Source organism: Tripterygium wilfordii, chromosome 9 (assembly GCF_013401445.1).
Source record: "Tripterygium wilfordii isolate XIE 37 chromosome 9, ASM1340144v1, whole genome shotgun sequence".
Lineage (NCBI taxonomy): Eukaryota > Viridiplantae > Streptophyta > Magnoliopsida > Celastrales > Celastraceae > Tripterygium > Tripterygium wilfordii.
The window spans coordinates 1,221,184-1,241,080 of NC_052240.1; the positions used below are offsets into that span (position 1 = coordinate 1,221,184).

Genomic DNA, 19,897 nt, shown 5'->3' on the forward strand with positions numbered 1-19,897 from the left:
CGTCGTCAGGTGAGAATGTGCCCACGGACTTAACGACTCGAGTTTATGCCATATGTCCAAACGATAAGCTTCAATGATATCGTTCTCGGTTACCAAAAAAAAAAACAGGAGATAGAAAAGGTGGTGGAGGCAGACTTGGCAGTGCAAGAAAATAATCTTGATTTGAACAGCTTTGATTGTTGAAAATGATGATCATTTGGATGCTATTCAAAGAAAATATTCTATGTTTCTGATTATTCCATAATTGTTGGAGTGACTCGTTCAAAACTCGGTGAGTCTTCCCATTTATTTAACCAGTCCTTTAGTTACAAACATATGCCTACGAATGCTCCTTGTCTTCTCCTCCATCATATTCAAAGCCTCCTTTCAAAGTTTGAAGGTCCACAGCATAAAATCTACCATCAAATCCCAACCAGAGTCTAAGACATCAATTTCCTTCTCTCCTTGTCTTCTCCTCCACCATATTCAAAGCCTCCTTTCAAAGTTTGAAGGTCCACAGCATAAAATCTACCATCAAACCCCAACTGGAGTCTAAGAGATCAATTTCCTTCTTAACATTTACTAGCATAAAATTAAGACTTTGGTCAAAGATTTGTGATAGACAAAGAAGATGGCATCTTTTTATCAAAACAAGCTTTATGTGGAGAGAAAGGAGAAAGAGTAGGAATCATATTAATTAGAAACAACTCAGAGTAAGAAACAATCAGAATATCAGGTCGCTGGATCACTTAACTAGTGAATCAGGTTGGCTTGTAGTATTTTGTGGGTACAAATGGCATTTTTGTGACAACTCCATCATTGGCCTTTCCTCTGATCACAATCTTAACTTTGGTTCCTGCCTTGTGAAGCCCAGATTTCACATATCCCATGGCGATGTTCTTCTTGAGGCACGGACTAAACCCTCCGCTGGTAACTTCCCCGATGTTCTTCCCTGTCTCATCCTGAATCTCACTATGGGATCTAGGAGGCGGTCCTGTTGAGAAGAATCCTGCACGCCTGATTTTTGGACCCTCTTCGAGTTGTTTGAGGATTACTTCTGCTCCTAGAAATCCACCCTCTGCTCTTCTTCTCTTCCCGATAGCCCATGTGAGTCCTGCTTCTACAGGTGTCGTATGTTGCTCCATGTCATTACCATATAAACATAGTCCAGCTTCTAGTCGAAGACTGTCTCGAGCTCCCAACCCTGTTAGCTTTATCTTCCCTTCAGACTTTTCCAGAATGGCTTTGGTGAGGTCTACTGCATGTTCAGAAGGAACTGAGATTTCAAATCCGTCTTCACCAGTATATCTGGAAGCCTCAGTAGGGGACAAAAGTAAAGTAAGCTTTTATTGAAAACTTTCAACCACAACTTGAGATTGAGCAAAGAAGGGAAGAAGGGGTTGAATGCAAACTGACTTAAATGAAACACAAGCGTTGGCTTGAAGTAAGAGTATTTAACAGATTGGTGATAGATATAAATTCTGAGTTGGTAGATATAATTTATAAAGCAAAAGTTTACATTGTGGGTTTTCAAGAATCATCATGCAAGGAAAAGTGATACATTTGGGTCAGTCAAGACTCAAGAGAGACCAATAACCGCATAAGCACGCACATAAAAGAAACCCAAAAGAAGCATACCCAGTCCTGGTAAGGTAGCAGTGCACTCCATTGATATCCAACATTAGAAACTCCCCAAAATACGTCTTGCTCAAATCCTCTTTTGTCAGGTGTTGGAGAGCAGGGGCAGCAAGAGGTCCCTGCACGAGAGGAATCCATTAAAACTTCATATATTAAGTAAAGGGGATTATTTACTCAATAAAGAGGCACTGCTAAAAGTATAAAGATATTCTAATGCCAAAAAGTTCTGGAATATATTGATGGAATTCGATGAAGCAGGTAAAGGGCCGAAACTAATTCAAATGGGTAAAAAATGATTCTCACAGACAAAGAAAACAAATGACAGCAATGTGGCAAACAAACACAACACTTCGAACCACTTCAAAAGGAAAGCAAGAGACTCTAGCGGCTTGCATGATTGCAAAATCAGTTTCATGACTATCATCACTCAATTTCCTGCCATATTACTGCCATTTAAAAAAGTAGAAGCAAAAGATAACAGAGACACAAATCACCGGGTTATGTGATGTTCAAAGCAAGTAAAATTACAGGCAAAAACTAAAATAGAGATGGATATTCATCTAAATCTGACAACTGACCTGCAGTGCCAAAAGCGATCTCTCATCATGGATGTGCCAAGAGACATCTCCCCCTTTGCTCTTGAATGCCTTCATATGCTCTTCAATGTGAGCAAGATCTTTGTCCCGACACCCGGCATTAACAACCAGATATATGTGATCATCCTTCACCTTGGTAATCACTGAATCATCAATTGCTCCTCCCTTCTCATTTGTAAAGACTGTCAGACTCCCAGTCCCAGGAGCAAGGCCAGCAACATCAGCAATTACAAGCTTTTCAAGGAAAGGAATGCAGTCCTTCCCTTTGAGGCTCAGCCCACACATGTGGGAAACATCAAAGAGGCTGCCATTTTCTCTGCAGTTCAGTGTAGAGTCCATGATAGAGTCCTTGTACTGAATAGGCATGCTCCAACCAGCAAATGGCACCATCTTGCCCCCATTGGCGACATGGAAGTCATAGAGAACAGTCTTTTTGAGCTCAGCTTCTGAGGCAAAATATCGACGAGCGACAGCTTTCTTATCAGCCTGAACAAGACGACGGGTGATAGATTGGCCAAGCTGCCACAAACCTCCTCCTCTCATCTTCTAAGATGTATATACCTGGTTCAAAACAAATTATCAATCACTGCACGATTAGTAATATCAAGATGACTGTCTGAGAATTAATCTCCATCACGATGGCAAATTCATAAAGATAATGATTATGGATAATCAAAAGGCCAAAAGGGGGGCATCTTTTCGAATAAATACAGAATCACAAAGTTCAATGATTCCCATGTCAGACTAGATAGAACAGAAAAATAACACATATATTGTACTCATAGTGAGAAAAGGAAGTCAAAAACAGAGAAGAAAATGAGCAAGCACTAGACTGAACCATCAATTTTTTATAGCACTCCCCAGCACATGTTGGAAGCCATTTTACTAACATCGCAAAATGCTGCTTTATAGTTGGCAATGTCCTCATTGAAGTTCATTTCAGACATCAAAATCACAGTCTGACTAATTCAAGTTTCCCAGTGTATCCAATCCTCACATTACAGATCAAAAAATTCAAACTTTATCCGTTACCAACCTCCTCTGGATATGACATAAAAATCTGAATTCAAATATTACTAGGGGCACCAAACCATTTGAATATAATGGGAGACACAAACAGATCAAAGAAACCAGGAAATGAATACTGATAGGAAAAGAACAAAACATTCATCAAAGCGAAAGAGTAGTATTCAAAATACAAAAAATACATGGAAGGGAAGTCATCTGGATCTCATTCACATTCTTCAGAACACCATGACAGCAATCATCCAATCAGGAAAAGGAAAACACAAGAACCTCTTAATCGATTCAAGCCTTAGTTGTTCACCAAACAATCTTAAAAACATAATGAACGAGAATAGAAAAAACTAGGCGGCTTACAGGTTTGCTTCAGTTCCCTTCTTTTGTGTTGTTCTTCAAAAGTAGGCAGATCCCTGTACCCAAAAGAGCATTTCTGCTGCACCCACCAAAGAAGATAAAAAAATATATCAATTTTATATATAGTAATATAGTGGGTGGAGGAGGGTTATCTCTGCCAAATCCACCAACACCCGATCGCTAGTGAGTGGTGCTAGAAGTCTAGAACCATGAGCAAGCCTTCCTCTGTTCTGCTGTGCTAAGACGTACAGTAGTTGGTATATACTCGGAGTATTCGACTGCTGCCAAAAGATCATAGACAAACTGGTAGAATCTTGGCCGTTCGATTGATTCGTTCCTATTTTAAGATTGTTCCACAACAACCCAATCTTTCCCTTTCACGTGGGACCCTCGTGATCTGTAGCCAGTGGACAGCGGTGATGGCGGGTGAGAGAGGTGACTTCTATATAAAACAAAAGAGATTTGGTTATTAACTTTAGCCTCCAAAATGAAAACGGTGCCGTTCCTAGTCTTCAGTGCTGAAAAAATTACTAAAAGGTGGATTGGTTGGCTCAGCCAAATTAAACATACGTCCAATGTTCGATTCCAAATGACAAATATATTTCACAGCGATATTTCAAAAAAATATGTGAAAGTTAACAGGTGATGTTAATTTATTTTTGATTGTGATCCATTCTTGACATCACCATGAAGAATGGCCTTGGAGGGCTAACAAATGGCTTGGTTAAATTGTACTGAAAAATATAAACTAATGTAAGCAGCCATATTTGCAGTTGCCACAAGATACATATCAATCAATCCCTCAACAAAGCAAAAACTACTACTCCCCTACTCTGTTTTCCTTTGAATCACCTTAAATGAATGCACACATACATAACAAGGTCAAAATTGGAAGTTGATGGTGTACAGATGAATCAAGGTAGATCTTGAGTTATAACAGCTGCAGCGTCCTTCAGGATCTTCCTCGCTCGCCAATAGATAGCAGTTGCTGTTTCTGAAGTCCCCAGCTGTAAAAATTTGCAAAGATGGACTTGTATTAAGAAATTGTGTGGTCCATTACAGTTAATGTGCCGGAGGCTAGAAAGACAAGATGCGCACATTCATTAAAACTGATCGTTAAAACCCACCTTGGTTTCCATGGAGTAGTAATCCCGCCACAAGCTCACATTTTGTTGATAGGTTGTAAGCGCAGATTCAAACAACTTCCGAGCATTTGTAAGACAGTCTTTATCACCAACAGATGCAAGGTTCATTTCCAATTCAATACAATCTTTATATAAAACAAGACCAGGACGGGGTAGAGTGAGAAATCTGCATAGGAACAAAAGCAGGATTAAGTTCTTGAAGCTAGCAAGAACAAAGCCCCTATTGGAATCATAGTGTTTAAACTAGAGATGAACAACAACCAACATGCCAAAATGGTACATTGAATTGCTTGATAGCATCAGCTCATGATCATTACATGCTAAGTTGCTGATTAATTCAAATAGTCGCTAGAAGTTAGTTGATCCTGATGTATGCCACATACCGTTTATAAATTTCTCTTGCATTCTGGATTCCATCCTTCTGAACGACAAAGTTAACAATAACAGATGAGACGCAGAATCCAATATCACTGCCACCATCTCTGGCTACAAGAAGGAAAGACATCTCTACCAACTTGTCAAAATAATGCTTGTCCACAGCGAAGAGCTTAAGGGCCTGCAACACGAGATAGTTTCATCAATTGTCCTCTTTAGACCCTGCAACTTTCTAGTAGTTTCAACTTTCAAGTAGGAATAGAATTAAAAATGAAACAGAACTCTGGCAGTTGGGTAGGAGATGAAAAAAAAAAAAGTAATTAATAATTTTTTCCATTTAATAGGAAATGCAGATAAATAAACCTGCACTCTTATTATTTGAAAAAAAAGAGAGAGAGAAAGAATAGACACTTATCAAAATGCAAAATAAGGAAGAGGATACCAGACGTAGATAAGCTTCTGCATAATTGCTTTTATTTGACAATCAACGGATTATAACAAGAAGAAGAATATTAATATTGCTTTGTCCTTAAAAGCACCATATAAATCTTTTTACAAATGCTGCCAGGCTAAAAAGAATTAAGTCTGCACTTGGCTAAGGCAAAAACCAGGACCATTATGGCAAAGATTCAAGCCTGAACTGTGACAGGAGAAGGAGTGAAGGACACACATATACAAGTAAGGATGACGTACCATAATCCACAAGCTCTCAGCTTCTGATAGTGGCACTTTCTTCATCACACTTTCAAGGAGCTCGAAGACTTTTAGAAGATCAGCCTTAGTAGGTGAAGGAGCATTCCTTGTAACAGATCTAATTTCTATTGAGACCCTTAAAAGCCATAGCTTAACAGAATTTGAAATCTTTCCAGCACAGAGCTTTCCTGCAAGTCCCCGGGCCTCATCCACCTGCCCTTGTTGCAAATAAAAGGAAACGTATTCACAAGCAAGATCCTCAGTTAAACAATCGACAACCTCAGCCTTCTCGTAAACCATCAAGAGGTGTGAAATATATTTAGCAAGATGCTCAGATGAGTCAGAAATTTCGTTCTCTCCTTTCGCTGGAGAAATAAAATCCTTTAAGAAATTTGTATATAACTTGAACATCATGGCTGATGGTGCAATTTGCAAAGCCTCCTCATACACCTACCACAGGCCAGAGCATGAAAAAGATATCAATAATTAGGCGGTGAAAAAAGAAATCAACCCAAGCTTTCAACAGTTCACTTGGTCACATGGATTCAAACCTGAATTGCTTTTTGCACGCGAGAAAGCTCAATATCATCACTCTTCTTATGTGTGCTTCCAGAATTTGACATTTCATGCCTAGCTAGCCAGTCCCAATATTCTGGATCTGTTGAAAAATCTCTTTTCATGTCAGTTAGTATCTCCTTTTGCACATCTTCTAAATGGGCAAGGTCTATAACTTCCAGTATCTCAAAAAACCGCTTTCTGAGGCCAAAACTAGAAGAAAGAGCTTTAACTGCTCCACTATAGATAGTTTTAAGAATGTTTGAACCTTGTTCCTTAAACAAATCTACATTCGTCCCTAACTCCTTATTTTCTACATCTGATCCATCATCATTAACCTTTTCTTCATCAATGGACATAAACAATTCTTTGTTATCCTCTCTCCATTGTTTCTCCTCAGCATCTATATGATGACCAACCAAAGTTCCCTTATCCTCTCCAAGAGCAACCTTCCGAGCCTTTAGTTTATTAAGGTATGTGAGCTCCATTCTAAGATACTCTACCCAAAGGTCTTCAGAAGTGGGGCACTCTCTTAAACCATGCTGCATGATAGCACGAGCAGCTGTGACATTTAAGTTGTGATCAAACTCCCATGCTGCAGCATAAATCCAGACTCCAGGAACTTTGGGATGAAACCTAATCACCTTAGCCAGTACCTGCAATCATTTTAAAGCACAACTTCAATACAAACTTCATTTCATTGGACAACTATGACTCAACTCTAACTTTATAGCACACCTATTTCTGCAGATAAAACAAGATTTTGAAAAATCCCACAAAACTGGGAGACAAATTTAAAAAGAACTCAGATCCTAGAGTCGCTGGCACTATATTTCTGAACAATATCAATCCCTACAATTTCAAGTATGACCATGATAAAACAATATGGTAATGCATTAGTTACTTGAAGATGCTACAAAATCAATTGAAATCATTAGCTCATTGAGAGCAGAAGCGACGAGCAAACAAAAACACTAAGGTTTGGAATACAAACCTAATTTAAAACCATTAGTTCATTGAGACCAACTACAGATGCATTCCTTAGAGCGCAATGGATTATGAAATTAAAACAATAAGGAAAGAAAGAGAAGAAAAAACACCTCTTTTATTCTCCCATTCTTCCGGGCCCTACAAAACTCCAGATACCGAAACCAGAGTTCAATATCCCCCTTGAAACGTACAGTGACACGGTCATATAGGTCGATGATCCTCCTTACACCGGCGAAATCGGAGACTGACTTCTTTCTCTCATTGTTCCTGAGCTTCCGCAGGCGGCGCAGTGAATCCAGCTGAGTCTCGAATTCGATGTAGGCAACGAAGTCCTTCTTGAGCGGACTCGGCCGCTCCAGCCGATACTCGAACCGACGGCGCTTCTCCACAATCTCCTCGAGCTCGCTTCGAGTAAATATCTTGCGTTCCTCTAGGTCGTCGAGCTCCTTGAGCATTCGCTCGAGCCGGTACTGAACCCTGTCCGCCATTGCTTGTAATTGTTGTGTAGTTGATCACCTTGATTTCGCCGGACTAGGAGAGAGGTTTAAGAGAGGTACAGAGAGACTGATATCAAACGGCGGAGTTTGAAGTTTTAGGGCTAAAGCCTATAGTCGATGGCGAACGCGCGACGTGTTTTCCCCGTTTCAGAATTCGGACTCAGTTTTGTTTTTACGTATATGGGCTTGGGCTGGGATTAAAAACGAGAGATTTAGACCTTGTGTTAGCCCACTTTGACCCAACAATGAATTGAGGCCCAAACTAATTGGGCTCTAAAGTTGGTAATTGATGGCCCATGGGCTCCGCTTAGTATCATGTCCATTTTAATTTCAACCAAAAAAATTTGTAGTAAGTGGGCTTAAGATGCATGAGAAATCATTCTAGAGAAAAACAAACATTCATTCTAAAACAAATTGATCATGCTAGTGAGATGAGAGCCCGGCATAACTTCGTTCTTCCCGAGTTGTCTCACTTAATGGTACTTAGACCTGGAAAGAAGTGAAACTTTGCTTATAAACCACATTGCTTGAATTTACCAAGCGATTTGAGATTTTTACATACAAATTGACATTAAGAATTAAGATATGCATGGGAAAGGGTTTGCTTGGTTTGAAACAAACTCTGGATGTCTTTTTGTCAGAGGTTGCAGATGATGACAATGGAGGGGGTTGGATAATTGCAGAAGGCTTGTGTTGCATTGAACTAATTAGAGACAAAAAGTGTTGGGTCATTCCATTTATTTAACCAAGAAAACGTATATCAGAGCCTGCTTTTTGTTAGAACTGATTATTCTATCCAAACATTTTTTGTAGTCTTGTGGGATAAATAACAAGTTATGCACATTGGATTGAATCCAAGATGATAACAAAGGCAGCAATGCATTCCCATCAGGTGGTAATAGAAATATAATAAACCAACCAGGAACTCTAAAATCACTCAGAGCTCAAGTAAAGCTCTTGAATCTGCAATCTCCCGCAATGAAAACAATTAGATTAACTAATCACCCCTTCGTGACACGATAATATGTCTAGCTAATTCACTCAAAGAGGCCTTGTGCGACGCCCTCTGGCCCTGCCACAAAGTAGAGCGTTCTTTGGGATCGGAAGCTCATCTCTCCATGAGTTTGAAGAAGTGTAAACCCTGAGATAGAACTGCTGGCCTAAGTATTGCCTTGCCCAGTTTTCAGACCTGATGTTCCACATTCCCACATTGTCCAATGCAATGTATATTGCAGTCCATGCCCTTGGATATACCTGCATTTTACATCAAGCAGATTTAACAAATTGTATATGTATGAGTCTACAAGCTTGCTTGCTTTTGTTCACATATTGTCACCTACTTGAACAGTGGAACGGGCAACAGTGTCTCGAAGGTTGTAGCGTGCTCTACTTGCAGCCGTCCACTGCCCTCCATCCATCCTGGTCATCCCACCACAAATCAACAACATTTTTACACTGTAAAGATGTATGCATATATGATGTCATAAGGTAAGTAAAGCTTACCCCGCAACAAAGAAGGAATAACCATCTATGTGCCATGATTGTACACTATCCTCCCAGTTTTGGAAGACAATCTCAACAAATTCGCGGAAATTAGCCCCCATGACTGAGGTTTGGAGATAGCCATTGCCAAAATTGGGGTTGCTTGGAATGCTTCCCACATAGAACACCCCAGGAATCTTGAAGTAGTCTGCAAGTTTCAATGGCGTGTCTGGGGGAAGAAAGGAAACACTATTGACAGCGTATCTCTGCTTGCCATTAATGAAAGGAGCAGAATTTGCAAGAGTGATTGTCTGGCTGGTCTTGATCAGTCCATAGTGGTAAGAGCCCTGGGGATTGGGTCTAGGCCCACTGGCTGTCAAATTCCAACTGCATTGAGAGACACATTCAAATATGAGGCGTGCAGACAAGAACATATGAATTCAACAATCGCTGGTGTAGCCTTGAAGACAGAATAGGATTAGAAAAATTATATTACCGTATAGATCTTGCTTGGCTGAGAGACCAAGCAATTTGAGTAGTTGGCCCTTCAGGGATGGGACCAGAAACTCCTCTACCCGAATTGCTATAATGAAGAACAGCAGTTGTGGTGAGCACACGGGTGGTGAAGCGTGAAGATATAACAATGTAGTAATCCTGAGCCGCCTGATCAGCAGTGACCAAAAACGAAGAGGACTGCCCAAGATGGAGATCAAACGCATCGTAGGTATTCTGAAGTGTATGAGATCCCTCTACCTCCACCAGTTTCATCTTGTGACCTTGAATTCTGATGTTAATGGAAGTAGCAATCCCTACATTGGATATCCTGAACCTGTATGTCTTCCCTGTATCAAGAAATCTCTATTTCAGTTTCTTGCACTGCAAAACTCACCATTTTTAAAAAAACAAACAATGTAAATGATACAAACCCGGTTGAACTGTAAATGTGTTTCCATTCCATCCACGACCATTGATGAGAAGCCCATCAGGGAAGGGAAGATTGCGTCCACTGTCCAAAAGGCGTCTCAATATCTATAGAACCAAACAGAATTCAGTGCAAGTTTTAAGAGATGCACAATTTGATTGTAAAGCTATAAACCAGAAAAACCTTTTCACATGGAAAGCTAGTTTGCTTACATAATGATTAGTCTTGTACCAGTCCCCAACCAAAAGAGTGAAATCTCCAGCGGGATTGGGGAAAGGCACAGGAATCAGAGGACGACTCCAGAGCCGGATTGCACCAAATGCTCCAGCAGCCTTGTGGAATCCAAGTGATGGGAAGTAGTAGAAGCTACCAATCTGGTCCTTCGCTTGGAGGATGTAGGTGAAGTTTTTCCCCGGAGGGATAGGACAGGTGGTTCCATAAACTCCATCTTGCCATGAGTTTCTCCTCTGCTGTATCCCATTCCTTTCAGATAAAAAGATACACGATTGTCAAAGTTCACATCAACTATGCAGTCCATGTCTGTTTAACAAACATTGGTAGATGATCTACTCAAGGTTACTGAATAAGCAATTCCTAGTTCCAAAGAGAACTGGTCATTCATGTAAATCCGGTATATAAAAAAGCATATATATATGTGCTTATCAGTGAGACTGTAGATCCATTGACTCAGCTCATGATTATCAGTTCCATGAGATTCAGAGCAAGATGTTCAAGCAATTTGAATCACAGAGAAATCACCATAGTTACAACTTATAACAAGATCAAACATTTTATTTTTATGCATTAATATGATCACTAAATTAATTCTTTTGATAATACGGGTGAGGAAACTCATAGATCTAGCATGTGCATTCTGATTAGTACACATTGACAGTTGCACAGTCGGAATATTTTAACTCCATTATCAGTGAGATTTACTAGAGAAAAATCTTCTAAAATTCAAGAGAGATTCTTTAATTGAATGCCTCTGACTAGTGAACCAACAAAACCCAGACCAATCAAAGTGGCTAACAAAGGCAAAGCTGCCTCTCTGCCCCCACAACACTTACCAGTACTTCTACTTCCTCTGGGCCATAACCTTTCTTCTTCATAAAAGGAGATGCGAATATGCTCAAAAGAAATTTGACCAAAATAACCCTACATTGCTCATGTTCATGTTCATTGGTACTTTTCAACATAAAGAAAATGCCCAATCCACATTGCTATGAATGCAAAGTTTGTACCTTTCTTTGCCACGGATCTGGGATTTGCAGATTTAGCAAATCCCATTTATTTCTGTTTTTTAATTTGGGAAAGCATTAAACAGAAGTATTAATTGGCAAGAAAAGTTAGAATAAGCAAACATTCAAACATTTTCTCAACAACCAAACATGACAAGGAGTGGGTTAGTAGTTACTTACCAAGAAATCAGGAATGGCTCTCTAAGGTAGTTATAGACACTGATAATCAAGTTATCATTAGTAACCGCATCGATGGTTGGTCCTGGAAACTGCCCATTAATCAAGATCCCCTGCAACATTCCCCAAATCAACCCATTAAATTTTCCAAGAAAACACTTTCTTTGCATCCAAACAGGAAAAAAAAAAGAGAGTACTTTAACCCACTTAACAGTAAAATAGTGCTAACTACATTACCTGCTGCTTGACACCAAGTGGGTAGATATCGCCATAAGTGATTTTCCACGTGAAGAACCTATACGGGTTCTCACCATTAACGCCATGAACAAGAACCAAAGCGAGAAGAACAAGACAACAAAGGTTGATTCTCATCTTCTCAATCACAGTACTCTACTTGCTTGCAATGGAATCCGTTGAAAATCAACACTTCTTTGAACAAATGGGGGTTCAAGATCTAAAAAAGTACAGAATCTAACGCAGCATTGCAGAGAAACCAAGTTTCTCTCTTTCTCTATTGTTGCTTTGTTTTTGTAGGAGAGCAGAGAGAGGGAGGGGGATGGATCAGACAAATATGAGCTGTAAGCCTGTGCAGAATCTAATACGGTGTGGCATAAGGTACGGTGCAATCACGGACCGCTCATTGCGCTTTAGTGTAAAGTGGGGTCCAGAATCAGAGTGGGTTCCGGTGGCTTTGACGGTGCAGGATTGGGTTAGAACGTGTGATTAGATCACAAGATGAAGGTTGAATATGAGAATTACATAACTACCCTCCTCACGTGCAGTTTGATTCCCGTTCAAAGTGGAATTAACTCAAAATTCTTTTTGGCGCCTTTGCAGATCCTGCCTTTTTTCAAGGTTATTTTGGGAAACAAACTTACGTATAAATCGATAAATCATAAGTCAAAGTCAAATCCTCTCTGTACTGGGAAAAATATAAACATTATAAGCAAGGAGATAATAATGTTTTCTTTAATGTGAAATAACAAAATGAATGAATGCATTAATTGGAATTTCAGAACTCACATGCTGCCATGCCATGCCATGCATGATCAATGAGAAGAAGCAGTATATTCTCGGTGTTTCAAGCATCAAATTGTTGGCACAACATTTATTTAACTTTGCATTAATTATTTTGATCACCGACACTTGCTAATTCTTGTTTTTGAAGAAATTTGTGAGAGATGCGAAGGAGTTGAGAATTAGAATAACGGGGTGAAAGAGGTTTTGGCTTAATCCATTTGAGATATTATTCATGGTTTGGGTCCAAAGTTCGCATGGTTTTGTTCTTCATAAGACACATAACATAATTTACATGTCTTAACAATTCTCTTTTGGATTTACTTTACCTAGGTGTGTTGATAAGTCACAATATTTTGAATATCTTCCAATGGTGAGAAGGTAAGACCAGTAGGAATGGCTATGGCATGTTTTACGTGATATTCAAGACCAAACTTTGATATATACTTAGATGAGATCTTCACTATAGGCATCAGTGACCCCAAAAAGGACTGGTTCTTTGCTCATGTAGACAGGTTTTTACTTTCCTTTACATTGTCATGATAGCATAGTGCACTCAACCACTTAGATTTTTTACTTTCTGCCGAGAATCTTTCTTCTTCGTTGGATAGTTTTTTAATTTACTTAGAACGACAGTCAGATTCTAGACCTAATCAAGCCACAGAGATAATCAAGTTCAGTTTTGCAGAATCTAACTCTTCATTCTGCATCTTTTGGAAGCATAAAAGGAGATATAAGAACCGAAGCAGAACAGAGACATGGAAAGATACCTTGTTTATAATCCCAGCTTTGGGGACAAGAGTGTTTATCTAGCGGGAAACGAACGAGGAACAGTTTAAATTTCTGTTAAGAGGGAATTCAACTAATTTATTCTTCAGCAACGGCTGCCTGGAATCCTAAACTGCGTGTCCACAAGAACTGAGATTGCTTGTGATCTACTAAAGTCGCAAGCATCTAGAGGGTCAATAGTAATCTGGGCAAAAAGATATAACAGAAATAGTGGCAATCTTTAAAACTGAACAACGTTGCTCGAGTAATATTGCTGTGAGCCTGTAACAAGTAGTAAAATCTGAAACATACATGATCTCCATCCCAAAATTCACTAAAATTTAGGTACAATGCTGCTCAGGATGTCCAAAAACCTTCACAAAATTTCATCTTCTGTCCTGCAGCAATGCACATAAAAGCAAAAATTATATCTGTCTTTATCAACAGACACATTCACCATGTTCACTAAAATTTAGGGACGATGCTGCTCAAGATGTCCAAAAACCTTCACAAAATTTCATCTTCTGTCCTGCAGCAATGCACATAAAAGCAAAATTGTATCGCCTTATCATCCGACACATTCACCTGTGGAAGATTGTCAAAAGCAAGCCATAATGATCACTGGGAAGAACAGGAAGCTCCAATTTCTTCACCTCTTTCTTCACTTTCTTTTCTTTGAAGTATGATAGACCTGGTATTGCTTCCAACCCAATCATGTCAATTCTGTTTATCCTAAAATCACGTAGATTGCATACAAATCGATCTAGCCGCTTCTGCAGTGTACGGTTACCTGACAACATTTGGTTGGTCTTGGTATCATAAGTCCATCCATTTTCTCCTGGCCTTCGTGCTACCCAGGCATCAACCCATCCATCAAGTAAAGGAAACTGACCATCCAACTTGTCATCCCAGTTCATATCACCGCCAAATATCACATTTGGATTCTTCTTCAGAATGTCAACAGCTGTATTTGCCTGCTCTACACGCTCTTTGCTGTACATCTGATCCCATTTTGGAGGGGCAGGGCATGGACTTTCAAGATGGCTAGTAGCGACAACCAATGGCTTGTGCCCCTGAACTTCAACCTCCACAACACAAAGTTCTCTTCCCATTATCGAATTGCTGAAGGCTGTACGGCTGAAAGATTTGACCGGGAGTTTGCTTAACTGCATTTCGACCAGCGAGAAGAAATTCTATTAATAGCTAACTGACATTTGCAGGGAACATGTTCGCCAAATGCAAAAACTTCAAATGAAAAGAATACAATAAATGCCAAAAACCACACCATGAGACAGTGACTGTATCATGTTGACATGAAACATATTTACTATACGAGTGTTGTACGGCGATGGACATTTTAAAGTGGTAATCAAAAGCATACCTGCATGCAAAAATAGGGTCTTGAACATGCCATCTCTTTTGAAATAGAACAATGATATTCCTTCCACCAGCTAGACTGCTGAAATATGTCAAATATATTTGGAGTGACCTCCTGGATAGGCAGAATGGGTGTAAGACGTGAGAATGGGCCAATACAGTGATGCATGGTCAGAAAAATCCAAACATGATGGAAAACCTGAAAACAGATGACATCTGGTGAATGCAGTTGAATAAGTTCACCTAGTGCCTTCATCCTCTTATACATCTCCAAATCTTCACGAAACCAAACATTATAGCTCAAAATTTTCAACTCTGATCCAGTAGCAGGACTCTCTGTCATGAATGTAATACCAATTCAGTAACTTGAAAGATGATACACCTAGTGACTTGAGAACACGTACAGGAATCAGTTTTTAGAGTAAAAGACAGCTTCTTTTATGGGATCTTCATATAACAACGTCTGTGCAACAAGGAACTGACCATATATATAATAAACGAACTTTTGCTGAAATGAGCAATGAGTTTCACTGCAATGTTTTTAACCGCCTAAATTTTCCAAACAAATAATTGAGGTGCATTCCCACCTCACCAAGGGTAGAGAATGAGGAATACATGATAAGAACTCAAGTGCAAATAAGAAACACAATCAAACTGGTATATCATGAGAAAGTAAATACAGGCTACAACAGAAGGAAAAAAGAAAAGAAAAGGACAAGAACCAAGTAAAAAAACGTTTCCTACCACTTTCGCACCATTCAACAAAGTCAAAAACAAAATTACAATTCATTGATAAATTTCAAAGAACATTCGGAATCAAGGTCAATGCAAACCCAAAATCCATCAAATGTGAACTAAACTTATCAAACTCACCATTTACCATGACTGCCTCTGCCTTACTCGATGTTTCGACTCCTCCCTTTTTTCCTGATTCAAAACAACCATCATCATCCAAAACTGCACATTTCGCACCGTTAAACAACTCGTCAAACCCAGAAACGAAACCTAAAGCGAAACCAAGATGAAAATTTTTTTTATCGCAAGGAATAGCATAACAAACAAAGAAACTCACTCTTCACATTCACGTCCTCATTGGACGCCTTCACTCCACGGAACTTACCGACTTCAACACAATCCCCGTTTTCCGTATCTGGGTTCTTCGTTTTCCCCTTGCAACGTCGCAAGGGCAAGAAAACAGACCCAACAGAGGAATCCAATTCCCCATCAAGACTCGTATCTTTTAAATCATCTAGACACGAAAGAGAAGACACGGGGGCCCTGGTGTTGCACATTTCACAGTTGGAGTTCCTGTATGGGTTCGAGAAAGTGCAGGCCTTGCAGGACCATTTTGGGGCTGAAGATGATGAAGGAGAGGAAGAAGGAGGAGATGGGGGCGATAAGCAGATTCTACATGTGGGTTTCTGAGATTGGGAGTTGATGAAAGTGCATTTCTTGCAGGACCAAGACATCGGATTCGAAAGGAGAAGGCCAGTGGTTTTGCTAGGGTTTGTTGCGAAATATCGTGTAGGAAGAAGGTTCAATCTCAATAACAGTGTCATTTTGAAATTTAAACAGTTGGGTGTGTGTTTGCTCGGATGCTCCTCCTCCCTTTTTTGGATTCTTTGGGTTAGTAGGACCCACGGAGGATTACACGTGGCAATTTCTATGCCCACGTGTGCTTTTGGGCTTGTCGACAGTGGAAGCCCTGAAATGCCTCACTTTTGTGAGGAAAAAGTTGGGTAATTTTAAACAAAGAAAGTGATTTGAATTTGGCAATATGATGATGGAGCAGTTCGTCTGCCAGAAAACCTGCCCTTCAAAATTAAAAATTGTTCAGTGATCAAATTGTGCCTAGTGTTGGACCTTTGACCATTCGATGACCGAATTGTATCTAGTTAACTAGTTAACTCTTTCAAAAGTCACATTATTACCTGTAAACACTACTTTTCTTCCATTTTTCAGTCGGTTCTTTTTCATACTGAAATGATGATAACGTTAACAAGATAAAGAAGGGAGCTTTTAAAGCTACTTTAGTTTTAATCATCTGGTCCATGATTAAAGGGCTCTAAATCATGTCTCCACTCCTTTGTGGTGGTGGTTGAATGTTAATGCAGCAGCAATGCAAATACACAAAAGCTCTTCCAAGTGCTAATTGCTTTTCTCAAACTTTCTTAGTTACAGAGAAAAAGCGCTCCAAACAAGCATCATTGTTGCACACTCCCTAATGAAAAAGGAAATAATAACTAGCATTACATTTCAAAAAATAGTTTTATTTCTGCACTTCATGGCAGACTTACAGAAGGAATGTATAATAAGTTATAGAAAGTTAAATACACAACGACGCGCAGAATGTTATTGATTGAACTTAGTCGAGTTCTGCTAAAAGTGATGAATCTTAATCTATCTGCTGCACCACTTGCTTCAGTTGTAGAGTTCACCATTGCTCTTGTTTTGTTGTTCACCTTCTTACTGCACCCAAAATTGGATAATCTTCGTTGAGAACAATAAGGAACTAGTGTTAAGGAACTAACAACATAAAAGCCGCAGTGATTCTTACCTTCCGGGAAATATACAGTTTCCATGACCTGCGAGTAGGGGAGAAAGAAGATCAGATTAAAACTAAACCAGTTTAAAGATGCTTGCCAGAAAATGTGAGGAGCAGACCAAAACTTCATTAAAAGGAGATCATAGTTCCCTACATCTACAGGGGGGTTCAAGACCTTAATCCATGGCTTTTTCTACAGCCCTAATCACCAAAGAACCCATGTGCATCTGTCAGGTAAGAATCCTGAAACACCCCTCATGGAAGTCACCCTTGTGAAGGGTCATACTATTCCTATTCGTTCACTTTTGTCGCTTGGATTTGGAAATTAGTACTTCAGATTCCCTTCCAACTTGGTTTCAAGGTACCCTTTTACCTTTTATGAGTGAGGGACATCAGCCATTCAGCCTCTCAGTAGATCCAGAAGTTCAAGCAAACAAACAAACTTGTCAATGTTCACATTGCCAATTTTGCATCTAAATGAACTCACTTTATACATATTAACAACATGCTTCTGGCAAAATAACAATTGCAGCAACAAAAACTACATAACAAGCCATAAGCTTCACTAAGTTCAAAGCAAATCTTCAATTAACAATTTGTTTTGAGATCAGAGAGTGTAGTAGAATTGCTTACTTGGGTCGGTGGTTGTGATTGTGGCTGCACCCTTGAAGTCACATGAACCAGCAGCCCTGCCTTCCTTCTGAAAATAGCTATCAAATGCATATGAGGCGTGGCTCCTCACATTATTTGGTTGGTAGCAAGTCTCCCCCGGCTGAATCTCACTACAATTAGCCCTCCCTGGACCACAAGCCCAATCCAGTGCTGCCTGTATGGTCTTTGAATCGACAGTATCCATGGCAATACAATAAGTCTGGTTTGTTGTATCATTAGCCAAAAAAGTCCCACTCCCTGATACATGAAGCAAATATACCGGAGTCGAATTCCCATGAAACAACCCCCAATTAGCCTCTGATACTGGCGGTGACCTCAAATCCTCATTGAACAATTCATATATATACACACTAGAAGTAATTTCTGGGTGGAGAGGAGTTCCACTCTGATCAAAAACATGCTTAATCAGATTCGAATTGTAAGTATCTGCATTGTTAATAGTAGCATAAGGCTCTTTAGAATCACCCTTTGAAGGCCAACCACTTTCAGTTACAAGCACCACAACATCAGTAACATTCAAGTTCTTCATTGAATAGTAGGCAGCATCAATCATTGCATCCAACACATTGGTATAGTGCAACAAAGTGTTAGGATCCACCATTTCTTTGCTCGGAGTCGGGGGCTTGAACAAAGCATTATCAAGAGGCACAACCCCTTTGTTTTCCATATACACATAGTAAGGATACATATTCATCATCAAAGGAGACCCAGTTCTTGATAAAAACTGAAGCATAGGCACCATAATTGAACTCAAACTCTGGTTGAAGAATGACTGAGAAGGAGGGAAAGGGTCCAAAATAATCGAAGCCGCATGAGGAGTCGAAACCTTGATTTCATTATGCAGATTTGCAGCCACTAATGCACTGTAAAGTGACTCTATCGCGGGCATAAGCAGGGGAGCTGAAGATGGAATTGTTGTCAATACCTCATCGCCGACAGCAACGGCGGTGATGAGAGTTTCCGGGTAGTAAGCAAGAACATTCCGACCAATCCAGGAGGCGGCGGAGGCATTGGAGGAGCCAATGGCGAGTAGCTGGTTGTTGGGAACGCTAACGATGACCCGGATCTTGGTTTTGGACAGTGCGTTGAGGATGTCAGGGTCTGCATCGTAGAGCCTGACGTGGGTTATCTTCTGCACTTGGAGAAACGAAACAAGATCCGTTGGAGACACAAGATTCGACACGTCCGTGCCTATGTTAACCCCCACAAAGGGTTCTGTGTCTCTGTCTTTCTGAGCTGCAAATTTAGCTAAAAATAGTCACAAACACTTGCCTTTCATTCAACACTCAAATTGTTCATCAAAATCAGGAAAGTGGGTTGTTAAGTTATCGGGAGTTACTTACCAGTAGAGAGAGAAGTGGAAGTGAATATGAAGAAGAAGAAGATAAAGAATAGCATAGGAGTATTTTCAGAGTTTCCCATTGAACAGTAGCTTGAGCTTTAATTCCTCATCATCAGGCTCTGGCTGAAGCACAGATCCTTGCATTATCCAGTAAAGTTTCTACCTTTATCTTTTTGGCCGTGTGCTTGTGTGATTTTAATTGAGAATTGATCTGGGTTTGGCTTCGTTAGCAGAAAAACCTGAGCAAAACTCAAACAGTAGGGTTTTGGCTACTTGGGTGGTTGTCACTGGGTTTCTGGTGTCCGAAAAGATGTGTTGCCCCTGCCAACCCCATTGAATTCACTGAAGTGACCTTTGTGGGCCGACTACTGTGTCAATTCGTGTCGGGACTTCCAATTTTACTGTAAAAGGGGAAGGAATGGTAGTGGTAACTGGTAAACTTAGGGCCTGTGGATGTTAATGGGCTTTTAGATAATAAACTCAGAGACTCTGTCTGTGGCTCTGGGATG

At 39.9% G+C, this 19,897-nt stretch overlaps 5 protein-coding genes across 6 annotated transcripts; all 5 read right to left on the minus strand.

Moving 5' to 3' along the window:
• Nucleotides 1-641: 641 nt before the first annotated feature.
• Nucleotides 642-3,765, minus strand: LOC120005532 (aminomethyltransferase, mitochondrial-like). Its single transcript, XM_038855213.1, has 4 exons — nt 3,594-3,765; nt 2,196-2,774; nt 1,618-1,736; nt 642-1,287 (listed from the first exon to the last, which is right to left on the minus strand). The coding sequence occupies exons 2-4, from the start codon at nt 2,754-2,756 to the stop codon at nt 741-743; spliced, it is 1,227 nt and encodes a 408-aa protein (XP_038711141.1). The 5' UTR covers nt 2,757-2,774; nt 3,594-3,765; the 3' UTR covers nt 642-740.
• Nucleotides 3,766-4,289: 524 nt separating this feature from the next.
• Nucleotides 4,290-7,971, minus strand: LOC120005531 (U3 small nucleolar RNA-associated protein 6 homolog). Its single transcript, XM_038855212.1, has 6 exons — nt 7,459-7,971; nt 6,355-7,014; nt 5,804-6,253; nt 5,119-5,291; nt 4,718-4,901; nt 4,290-4,597 (listed from the first exon to the last, which is right to left on the minus strand). The coding sequence occupies exons 1-6, from the start codon at nt 7,834-7,836 to the stop codon at nt 4,505-4,507; spliced, it is 1,938 nt and encodes a 645-aa protein (XP_038711140.1). The 5' UTR covers nt 7,837-7,971; the 3' UTR covers nt 4,290-4,504.
• Nucleotides 7,972-8,616: 645 nt separating this feature from the next.
• On the minus strand, nt 8,617-12,217 carry LOC120005758 (L-ascorbate oxidase homolog). Its single transcript, XM_038855573.1, has 8 exons — nt 11,905-12,217; nt 11,671-11,780; nt 10,462-10,732; nt 10,254-10,356; nt 9,824-10,169; nt 9,349-9,714; nt 9,186-9,264; nt 8,617-9,099 (listed from the first exon to the last, which is right to left on the minus strand). Exons 1-8 carry the CDS (start codon nt 12,037-12,039, stop codon nt 8,887-8,889), a joined length of 1,623 nt encoding a protein of 540 aa, XP_038711501.1. The 5' UTR covers nt 12,040-12,217; the 3' UTR covers nt 8,617-8,886.
• A 1,455-nt stretch (nt 12,218-13,672) lies between these two features.
• LOC120005759 lies at nt 13,673-16,403 on the minus strand. 2 transcript variants are annotated; one of them, XM_038855575.1, is made up of 5 exons: nt 15,902-16,403; nt 15,703-15,756; nt 15,029-15,165; nt 14,834-14,944; nt 13,673-14,618 (listed from the first exon to the last, which is right to left on the minus strand). In XM_038855575.1, the coding sequence occupies exons 1-5, from the start codon at nt 16,386-16,388 to the stop codon at nt 14,034-14,036; spliced, it is 1,374 nt and encodes a 457-aa protein (XP_038711503.1). In that variant the 5' UTR covers nt 16,389-16,403; the 3' UTR covers nt 13,673-14,033. The 2 variants fall into 2 exon arrangements, with proteins under 2 accessions (XP_038711503.1, XP_038711502.1); XM_038855574.1 differs by having other exon boundaries at nt 15,703-15,786.
• Nucleotides 16,404-16,966: 563 nt separating this feature from the next.
• Nucleotides 16,967-19,839, minus strand: LOC120005609 (glucan endo-1,3-beta-glucosidase 1). The gene is made up of 4 exons (XM_038855349.1): nt 19,390-19,839; nt 18,008-19,282; nt 17,387-17,414; nt 16,967-17,298 (listed from the first exon to the last, which is right to left on the minus strand). Exons 1-4 carry the CDS (start codon nt 19,466-19,468, stop codon nt 17,112-17,114), a joined length of 1,569 nt encoding a protein of 522 aa, XP_038711277.1. The 5' UTR covers nt 19,469-19,839; the 3' UTR covers nt 16,967-17,111.
• Between the last annotated feature and the right edge of the window lie 58 nt (nt 19,840-19,897).

Excerpts from the sequence above, each read along its gene's own strand:
- LOC120005532 (XM_038855213.1), bottom strand. The coding sequence starts at position 2,756 with ATGAGAGGAGGAGGTTTGTGGCAGCTTGGCCAATCTATCACCCGTCGT. Across the intron at positions 1,737-2,195 it reads GATCGCTTTTGGCACTGCAG|GGACCTCTTGCTGCCCCTGC; the intron begins GTCAGTTGTCAG and ends CCTCTCGTGCAG. Across the intron at positions 1,288-1,617 it reads TGCTACCTTACCAGGACTGG|ATATACTGGTGAAGACGGAT; the intron begins GTATGCTTCTTT and ends TGAGGCTTCCAG.
- LOC120005531 (XM_038855212.1), bottom strand. The coding sequence starts at position 7,836 with ATGGCGGACAGGGTTCAGTACCGGCTCGAGCGAATGCTCAAGGAGCTC. Across the intron at positions 6,254-6,354 it reads GCGTGCAAAAAGCAATTCAG|GTGTATGAGGAGGCTTTGCA; the intron begins GTTTGAATCCAT and ends GGCCTGTGGTAG. Across the intron at positions 4,902-5,118 it reads GCAAGAGAAATTTATAAACG|ATTTCTCACTCTACCCCGTC; the intron begins GTATGTGGCATA and ends GTTCCTATGCAG.
- LOC120005758 (XM_038855573.1), bottom strand. The coding sequence starts at position 12,039 with ATGAGAATCAACCTTTGTTGTCTTGTTCTTCTCGCTTTGGTTCTTGTT. Across the intron at positions 11,781-11,904 it reads CACTTGGTGTCAAGCAGCAG|GGGATCTTGATTAATGGGCA; the intron begins GTAATGTAGTTA and ends GGAATGTTGCAG. Across the intron at positions 9,265-9,348 it reads TATTCCTTCTTTGTTGCGGG|GATGGATGGAGGGCAGTGGA; the intron begins GTAAGCTTTACT and ends TGGGATGACCAG.
- LOC120005759 (XM_038855574.1), bottom strand. The coding sequence starts at position 16,388 with ATGACACTGTTATTGAGATTGAACCTTCTTCCTACACGATATTTCGCA. Across the intron at positions 15,166-15,702 it reads AGAGGCAGTCATGGTAAATG|AGAGTCCTGCTACTGGATCA; the intron begins GTGAGTTTGATA and ends CATTCATGACAG. Across the intron at positions 14,619-14,833 it reads GACCCTATTTTTGCATGCAG|TTAAGCAAACTCCCGGTCAA; the intron begins GTATGCTTTTGA and ends GTCGAAATGCAG.
- LOC120005609 (XM_038855349.1), bottom strand. The coding sequence starts at position 19,468 with ATGGGAAACTCTGAAAATACTCCTATGCTATTCTTTATCTTCTTCTTC. Across the intron at positions 19,283-19,389 it reads TTCCACTTCTCTCTCTACTG|CTCAGAAAGACAGAGACACA; the intron begins GTAAGTAACTCC and ends CTAAATTTGCAG. Across the intron at positions 17,415-18,007 it reads AATCACAACCACCGACCCAA|GTCATGGAAACTGTATATTT; the intron begins GTAAGCAATTCT and ends CCCTACTCGCAG.